This window comes from Fulmarus glacialis, unplaced genomic scaffold (assembly GCF_000690835.1).
Source record: "Fulmarus glacialis isolate BGI_N327 unplaced genomic scaffold, ASM69083v1 scaffold22218, whole genome shotgun sequence".
NCBI classification, from domain to species: Eukaryota; Metazoa; Chordata; class Aves; order Procellariiformes; family Procellariidae; genus Fulmarus; species Fulmarus glacialis.
In genome coordinates, this window is record NW_009230416.1 from 1 (window position 1) to 9,051 (window position 9,051).

The 9,051-nt window shown below is 59.0% G+C and overlaps 1 protein-coding gene across 1 annotated transcript; it reads right to left on the reverse strand.

The window, feature by feature from the left end:
• Positions 1-748: 748 nt before the first annotated feature.
• GDPD2 (glycerophosphodiester phosphodiesterase domain containing 2) lies at positions 749-8,826 on the reverse strand. The gene is made up of 15 exons (XM_009584221.1): positions 8,713-8,826; positions 7,461-7,564; positions 7,294-7,387; positions 6,983-7,042; positions 6,528-6,626; positions 6,056-6,149; positions 5,461-5,606; positions 4,897-4,979; positions 4,198-4,348; positions 3,435-3,650; positions 2,415-2,566; positions 1,892-2,039; positions 1,573-1,655; positions 1,104-1,132; positions 749-801 (listed from the first exon to the last, which is right to left on the reverse strand). The coding sequence occupies exons 1-15, from the start codon at positions 8,824-8,826 to the stop codon at positions 749-751; spliced, it is 1,626 nt and encodes a 541-aa protein (XP_009582516.1).
• Positions 8,827-9,051: the final 225 nt, after the last annotated feature.

A 9,051-nucleotide genomic window follows, 5' to 3' on the forward strand; every position in this document is an offset into this window, starting at 1 on the left:
GATCCTCCTTTCCAAGTTCAAGGCCCAGATGCAAAGTGACCAACGCTGAGTCCCACCGCTCCTCTCCCTCGCACACCTCTGTAGCCTGGCAGCAGCAGGAGTATGACCGTTGTCCTGCCAGACCCAGACACCCTCTACCCCCAGCCCCTGCTCCCTTTCCCCCCAGAGCATCAGGCACTAACAACTGCATGGGGTGCCCGCAAGCATGAAGCCAGCAGCAGCAGGGGCAGGACTTGTGTCCAGCATGGGGGTGGGAAGAGCTCAGCTCCCCCTCCATCTTGTGAAAAGCCATCCCCCTGCATCCCCCTTCCTACTCCTCAAGCCATGGGGCAAGGGCAGCCCGCAGGGCAGCAGCACTTCAGTGGCTGGCGATGACAGCCAGAGGCTGCCCTTTCCCTGCACCAAACAGCAACTCAAACCCCCACTAGTCTCCAAACCCCAGGGCAGAGGTCTTAGCCCCAGCACCACTGCATAAATACTCAGCCCCCAGGCACAAGCCAACCCCAGGAAACCCCTGCAAAGGCTCCGGTTCCTTGCTGCTAGTGGGAACTGGGAACCCAGTTCCAGGTCTTTTCAGCTGAGGGCAGTTGTGCACCATGCAAGGAGCCAGGAAGGCTATGAGGGATGGGAAGCTCAGGAAGGAGTCTGCAAAGGAAAGGAGCCTCGAAGCTGCCCTGAGGAGTGCTCCCCACTTGAGCTGTGCAGGGCTCTGGATGCCCCTCCCCATGGCTGATGCAGGCCGGAGGGGTCACTCTTGCATCAAGCTGTTGATCTTTGTGAGCAGCACATCCGTCTCGGACTCTGGGGAGACAGAGAGAAAAAACAGTCATTGCAGGCAGCCACCATCCCGCAGCAACAGGCGGAGCAGCCTGAAAAGCAGGTTTGAGGAGACTTGGGGAATGTGGGATTCCCCAGCACTGTCCCACATGGCTGTTTGCTAAAGGCAGGACAGGAACTCCCTGGGCTGGGATTCCCTTCCCTCCCCCAGCCATTCCAAACTGCTCTGTCATGTTCGGCTGGAGAAAACTGCCTGCCTGCCAGGGAGACTCCCGCAGGCACAGCCTGGCTCTGAGGGAGGGGAGCTTACATCCATGCACACTTACCCGCTGGCCGTCTTCTCTGGGAGCATTTCCTAGGAGATGGAATAGGATCGATGTTAGCATGTCAGTCTGGCCTCGCGTTTCCCTCCCCCGAGCTCCCAGCTGGAGACTGCGGGGCCCCACAGGACGCACAGTCCCACAAGGGATCTGCTCTCAGTGCCTGCAGCACTGGTAAAGGAGCAGGACCAAGGTCCCCCAGCCTCAGCCCACCAAGCCCTGGGGTGCAGAGCAAGCTAGTAAGTGTGAACTAAGGCATCCAGCAGCTTGAGGAAGGGTCAAACCAGATTTTTAGCTGCAGCCTGGTGATAAAAGCTGCCTCCACACACTGCTGTCTCACTTAGCCAAACAGCAGAGGACCCCCCAAGGATCTGAGTCCAGAGAGGGGTGCCGGCAGATACAGCCGGGTTTGGGTATGTACCAGCCACCCAGAGGACCCCCAACAGACCTGTTGGGGGAAAGGGATCAAACGTACTTCAGCAAGAGGAACGCCCAGAGGATGGCAAGGAAGGAAGCGCAGTCTACAACAATCCAGACCATGAGGTACGTGCTGCTGGGCTGCAAGGCAACAAGGCAAGCCATGAACACCAGCCAGGGGTGGTGTGCTGGTGGCACAGCGCAGCCTGCTGTGCCAGCAGTCCCTTCTGCAGGGTCACATGTTCCCATGCCAGCACAGCACTGAGTAAAAGCCACCCTCCAGGCAGCTGGCTGCCCAGGGCCGCTGGAGAAAGGGACCCACAAGTGCCTGAGGCACAGGGCTGTGGGGCAGAGTGAAGGATGGAGGAGTCACTTACAAGCAGCCAGATGGGGTGTTTCATGTCCTTCAGCACCTGGCAGGCATTGGTGGTGACAGAGCTCACCCCAGAGCACCACAGCACAGAGAAAAGCCAGGGCTGGTTCACCACGTACAAGTTGACAGAGATATTGTCCTGGCGGTACTGCCTGCATAGGGACAGCCGTGGTCAGAGCAGCAGACAGCAGGGTGCTGGCACACTCAGTGTACAGCCAGAGAAGACTGTATGTCTGGGATGTGATCCAGCATTTGCAGCCACATGGAGCAACTGTCTAGAGAGCCAGACCCAGGGCAGATTTGCTGGCAAGGCAGAGGACTGCAGCCAGCTCCATCCCCTGCACCAGCCCCGCCTGATAAGGCATGCTTGTCCGCAAGGGCTGTAGCACACACCCTGCCTTTCCCAGCAGTGCGCCAGCACTCAGCCTCAGCTGGCCCTCACCTCTGCGGGCCCCTGGGACAGAGCTGGGACAATGTCCAGGCCCCACAGCCCACAGCTCCCAGGCTCCTGGGCACAGGGCTCTCACCTGATCTCCTCAGAGCTCATGTCCTGGTAGGGCAGATTGACATGCAGCAGTGGCTCCTTCTCATTCTGGAGTCTCTTCCGGCCATAAACTTGCTGAACACCTGGGGCTTGCTCTTTGACCTGTTCCCTGAACCCATCCGGCAGCCAGAGGACCTAGGCAAGAGCCAGACAGAACACGCAGAGGAGAGGTGCTCCAGAGAGCTTGCTCTCTTCCAATATTCCCTTGCAGGTCCAGGCACACATGGCCTGCTCAGACAGCTGCTTCCTGCCCCCCTCTCCACATTCAGCTCCTCCATGAGGATCTCAGCCAGGACAGTCTTCTAAGAGCTTGTCCCAGCCAAGGAGTAAGCACAACAGACCCCACTGAGGGGAGAAAGTAGTTCCAGCCTAAGAAATCTGCAGCAGTTATGTCCTTTTTGGGTCCCTGAATGGATCAAGCAGTGCATCCTTTTGGCCCCAACTCTGCAGCAAGAATGCACCTTGGATCAGCACTACAGTACAAGTCTTCACTGTGTCCCCTCCTGCTCTGCATTCCCAAAAAGCCAAGAATGGAAAGCAATTTGGGTGCTAATTCATCCCCTCAGGGCAGCACAAGTCCTGTGCTGCAGAGGTTGGATGAAGTGCAAAGGCAACACAGGAGGTTGCAGCAGGAGTCCAAGAGCTGCAGGGAGAGGTGTGGCGCAGCGCGGGGAGGTGGAAGCCTAAGCATTGTTTTCCTGCTCTTGCTAGCACTGTTGGTCCCCTCCCTAGACTGAGTCATTGTTTACACACCAGGGTGGCCAGTGCTGGGGAACCAGAGTATTTGGAGGGGTCTGAAGCTGTAGGTATTAACCCCCTAATTATTGGCAATTTCTCCCAGCTACAGAACCCCATGCCTGGACAGGTTTCCCCAGCAGGGATCACATATGGGGATGTGGTGTATGGTGTGGCAAGGATGCTCGGTAAGATTGGCAGGGCAGCTCCCACCACAGTAAGGGTGTGACAGCAGGGCCCAGCAGTGGTGGGGCGGTGGCCAGCTCACCTGCTGTAGTGGGATGCCTGACTGTAAGATCACTTCCAGGGTGGCATTGACAAAGCTCTGGTAGTCACTGTGGTTCTCAGGCCGGAGGTCGAACATGATGGAGATATTGCTCTGCTTGGCTGCCTCTAGCGCCTGTTCCAGGGATGGGATCCTCTGTTTAGTTGCCTGATAGCGATCGCCAGCAGAAAGACTCTGCACAGTGGGAAATGGCCTCCGCTGCAAGGGTGAGAGAGAGTTAGTCATCATAGGCAGACCCTCCTGTAAGCTTCCACCTCCCAAACTGGTGCCTGTCTCTGGCTCTCGGTTTCCTACACTGGCCTCTCCACATGCTCTCCAGTGCAGACAGGCACAGGGATCCTTCCCCTGCACATCCATGGGTCACCTCTACCCTTCTCCCCACTAACAGCACAATTCAAGCAGCCCCAACACCTGTGGGCATTCAGAGCAGCTCAGCAGTTGGTTAGTCACCTTTTGGGAAGAGCCTTGCCACAGCTGCCTCCAAGCCCAGGCAGGCTGTGCAGCTCAGAGCAAATGCATGAGACATCTCCCCTCAAACCAGCCTCCTCTGTGACTCAGCTGAGGAGTCAGAACAAACCCCAGCTTGGGGCGTAACCGCACCCAAGGGATTCGTGCAGGCGTGGAATTGCTTCTGCACCCTGCGCAGGTGTCTGCCAGAACCAGTGCTGCAGAGAGAACCTTCCCCAGGGCAGGGCTCATGCTTCACCCACAAATGCCTGACCAGCTACCCCAGGGGCATCCTGACCTCCAGGAACCAGCTGCCAGCATCCAGCTGCTGGAGGTCTGTCCAGTTGAAGGCGGTGCTGTTCAGGGCAGCCCTCTCAGGGAACACAGCCTCGACGTTGGTGGTCCTGGTGAGTTCCTCGTCATGCATGAGGAATGGGACCCCATCAGCACTGGCGAAGGAGCAGAGAGGGAAGCTCTGTGTTGCAAGCTGTTTGTCTCCTATCCCTGCCCTAGCATTTCTGCACCCTTCCAGCCACCCTGCTAGAGTAACCCCCACCCTTATGCCTACTTGTAGCCCTCTACACAAAAAGGTGGGTGTCCGGAAAGCACAGAGCACCTAGAGACCAAGCCAGGAACCAAGTAGTTCCTTGCTCACTGCAATAGCTGTCCCCATAGCAGGATTGCACGAGATGAACTAGAGCCGGGGTCTGCTTTTCAAGCAGTGCCCCTCCCCTGATGGTGCCTACCTCCTAATGCCCTGGAAGGCAACCTGCATGGGGAGGACAGAAACCCAGTACCTCTCCCAGATCATTGGGACACCAAGCTGGAACCAGTCCCATACTGGGAAGGTGGGAATGGCAGAGTCCTTTGAACAGGGCTGCCTCCAAATGCAGGCTATATCAGTCTTTCAGGTGTGTTCCAGAATGCCCCATGTGGGAGGTGACATCCCAGAATACACAGGCCCCTTCCTCCCTCCGAATCCCTGCTGCCCCTTTACCTCACCATGACGTCTGTCTCAAAGACTTGCACATCACAGTCCACCGCCTTGTGCAGTGACATGAGGGTGTTTTCGGGGGCCAGCTGGAAAAGGAACAATGTTATTGCAGAGGGCAGGGGCACGAAGGAGCAGGAGGCAGGCACTCACCCTGCCTGGCTGCACCCAGCAGCTTGGCTGGGCTGTAGGGCAACCACCTAGGTAGGGTGGGGGATGGAAAAGGGCCAGAACCTGCCTAGTCCCTGCTTCCCAGCCCACACTACACAGCCAGGCTTTCTGCTGAGAGTCGCCTGCTCCTGGTCCAGCAGCGCTCAGCAAGCAGCTCTGCCTGCGGCTGCTGCACCCACCCTCCTCACTCTGCGCTCACCCATCCTCCAGCCCTGTGCTGCCCTGGCTGGTGTGGGGACCCCTCTCTACTGGGCTGGCCAGAGCTCATCCAGGCCTGCAGCAGCAAGGGTCTGATGCCGGTGCCACATGGCTAGGCACAAACTGGCTTTTGCTGGTGGAGCAGCCTGTTCCATCCACCCTGACCACTGCGCCAGTACATTGCTGGTGCTGGTCACTCACCATGGGGGCTCCTCGGTGGCCAACCAGGGCTGGCTTGGGGGGCAGCTGGTTCTCCTCCATGATGCAAGGGGAGGTGATTCCCAGGGGAGACAGATACAGCGCGATCATCACTGTGCAGTACACAAGCAGCAGAAATACCTTGAGACCTGCAGGCAGAGACAAAGAAGATAGAGAGGAGGGGTACAGAGGAAGTATTTTGCAGGCTGTTAGGAATAAGCCAAGGCTGCTTCACCTGCAAAAGCAGATGAACTTATGGTTGCCCTAGGTCAGGCATTGCATCCCCAGCCTCAGGAACACTGCAGATTTATTCTTGGCCCACATGTCCTTGCACCCCAACCCAGCACTTCTGCAGGACTCAATCTGCCATTCATAGCCCTCCTTCAGCTGCAAAGCAGTGGGGGCTGAAGCTGCACCAAGGGCTGGGCATGAGAAGGAGCAACCAAGAGCAGGCTTTACTACCAGACTGAGTTCTGAGGATCTGTTCTCACTGCGCTAACGCTCCTTGTGCACCACTTGCGACCAGTGCTGCTCGGTTGGGTGGTAGGGAGCAGGGCACCAGCTGAGGGAGTAGGTGGAGACCTTGGAGGGGGATTACCTGTGTTGCAGGTGCGGTAGATGAAGCTGGCCAGAGGCCAGGCAAGAAGCGTCATTCCCCCTACGATTCCAATGTGCAGGAAGGGACCTGTTGCCTGGGGAGGCAAAGGCAGGGTGTCAGCCAGCACCAGCCCAACCCCTGTCCCCCCAAAATCCACATGCTCCAATGTCAGAGATCTGCCACTGCAGCCAGCACTGCCGGAAGAGCCACAGTGCCAGGGAGGGAAGGACAGGCTCCTGGGGGGACTGAACAGACTCCAGCCACCGTTCATCACCCTGACTGCAGCTGCTCCAGGCAGGACTGCAAGAGCAGGAGGAGCATGTTGCCTGGCCAGGCAGCAGAAGTCAAGGGCAGGGAGTTAACCTCCATGGCACACAGCCATGCTGGGGGCTGCAGTCACCACCCTTCAGTTCATCCCCACAGGCCAGGTACTGGGTACAGCAGAGGAGTCTCTGGTATCGAGGTGACTCACCTGCAGAGAGATATGTGCACTTCTCCACTCCTCCGCCCACTTTATTCCCAGCCCTGTGAAGGCTGCAGCCACCACCAGGGCAGTTAAGATCAGCAGGGTCTGTGGGGCAGGACACAGGGCAGTTAGGGGAGTACACAGCATCCTGCAGGCCAGCTGGGCTGTGCCCTGGCAGGGCAGGCATCCCTTCCTCCTCAGCCCCTGCAAGTCCTGAGACCCCACTTTCCCCATCTGGGTTTGCAGCTGAGCTCTGTACCCCATGCTTTGAGCAAGGGAAATATTCCCATCCCAGAGATGTGTGGCTGGGGGACTAAGAGCTGCAGCCCAGCTCAGCGGGGACACACAGCCACTCAGTGGGGTCACAGCAGCTGTATGCAGCCCCAGTAGGCTGGTCACAGCTTCCCAAGGTGCAAGGGCAGCAGGGCAGGCACCATCTCCCTGCACTGCCAGTCTCTCACCTTGTGCAGCCAGTGTAGCTTCAAGGGCTGGCCGCAGAGCTGCAAGCACAAAGCAAGGACCTGTGAGAAGAACAAGGAGGTGTCAGAGCTGGGTTGTACCCCACTCCTCAGCCCTCTAAGGGCACAGGACTCAGCCACAGGAGCTCTGGCCCCCTGACACAGGCAGGGTCTCTGGCCATGCTCAGGCTGACACAGCTCCAGCAGGCTGAATGCTGCATGCTCCACCTGACTCTGCACAGGGCACGGCAGCCAGCCTGTGTTCAGCACAGCTCTGTACCCCCACTAGCCCAGGTGTGATCAGTGGGGCTCACCAGCAGCACAGCCGAGTAGGTGATCAGCACGGCTGTAGCTATGAGCAGGACCAGGGACCAGTCTAGCCACAACTTCCTCTGCTTGAAGATGAACCTGCCAGCAAAGGGGAATGGTCAGAGTGGCAGGGGGGACACGGGAGCAAGGCTGGACGTGGGATCCTACTTACTCATTGAAGTTGTGGAAATCATTGAGGATGATGATGGCGAAGTAGAGCCACACCAGTGTGAAAAGGAAGACACAGAAGAGGAAAAGGAACCAGCTGCAGTCGCACTGAAAACCAGAGATGACAGCTATGCACACACCTGCAGGGCACCTAACCCCTGGCCAGGTTGCTGAGACCCCTGGGGAGCACCCAGCCTGCAGCAGCGTGGTGCTCATGGGTCCAGGCACTGAGCTGCCCCACGGAGAGGGAACAGAGCTCCCCAGGAGAGCTCTTTTGGCTGGACCCATGCTACAGGAGGATGGACCAGCATCTCCTACAAAGCTAAAAAGCTGCCTATACCAGGCTGGGGAGGACAGCCCCTGTGGCAGGACTGCCTCCTTTCCCATGCAGCAGCCCCTGGGAGCAGGCTGGGACTTTGGACATGGGAAGGGGCCAGGAGCCAGGTCCTATTCGCTTCCGGCTGGGTGATCTGTGGGCTGGGCAGGGAGGAGTGCTGTGCCTCAGAGCTGCCATTGCAGTGGTGAGCCTGCAGACTGCTCCTGCTTGCCCACCCAAAGCCAGGTCCAGTTTCAGGGTCCCTAACCCCGTGTACACAGGGAGGTGAGGGGTGACACAGGTGCTGAACGGGACACCCGGCAGTCCAGACAAGCTCATACATTCCAGGCAAGACGGGACAAGCAGCAGCACAGCCGCTCCCATGGGAGTTGGAGACCTCAGAGAATCCCAGGGCCTCACCCCTCCCAGGTTACAAATTGCCGGGGACACCCCCTTCCAGCACCCCATCGGCGGATGCTGCACCCAGCCCAGGAACCACGCCTCCCACGTGCCTTGCCAGGCACTCAGTGCTCCGAGACCTGCCCGCCACGCTCAGCCCTCGGGGAGTGCGGCGCTCTGCTCCAGGCACGCGCAAGCCCTGCCGCAGACACGTGCTTGGCCAGGCAGGGGACAGCCACGGCTCAGCCTTGCTACTGCCAGCATGCTGCTCTACCCTTCTTGTCACCCAGCAGGAACAGACAGCTCACCCTCTCACCTTCTCACTGCTCCAGGCTAGGGCAGTGCCTGGACAGAGAGGATGCCAGGTAGCACCCCAGCTCTCTTGGGGCTCAACCTGGGGGAGCAGGACCAGTGGCAAGGGGTCAGCAGCCCAGTGTCTGGGCTGAGCCGCCCAGCCAGAGTCTTCCCCACCCCAGCCACCACTCTGAGCCTCCCATGCAGGGGCTGGCCAGCCCCAGCTCAGGATCACCCATGGTATCACCTTGGTGGTTCTCAGGCCCTTCCTCTTCTCCTTCTTGGCAGTGATCCACTGGCAGCTGTAGAGGCAGAGCAGGCAGGTGGCACAGGGATGGCAGCAGCCAGGGGGGTCTGCCATAGCGCCGGGCTGTCCCAGGCCAAAGGTCAGGCGTCCTGTGGGGAATGCATACAGCGTGTTGGCACAGACCTCCCAACACACACCGCCCACTGCCCCACGGGCATGGGGCACTGCAGCATCCCGGGTCCAGGTACCCTGGCAAGTGGCTGCCCCAGAGCCCTGGGACATAGCGGGGCTGCTGGCCATGTCTCCAGGCAAGGCTTGGTGCCAGGGAAAGCGGGAGCA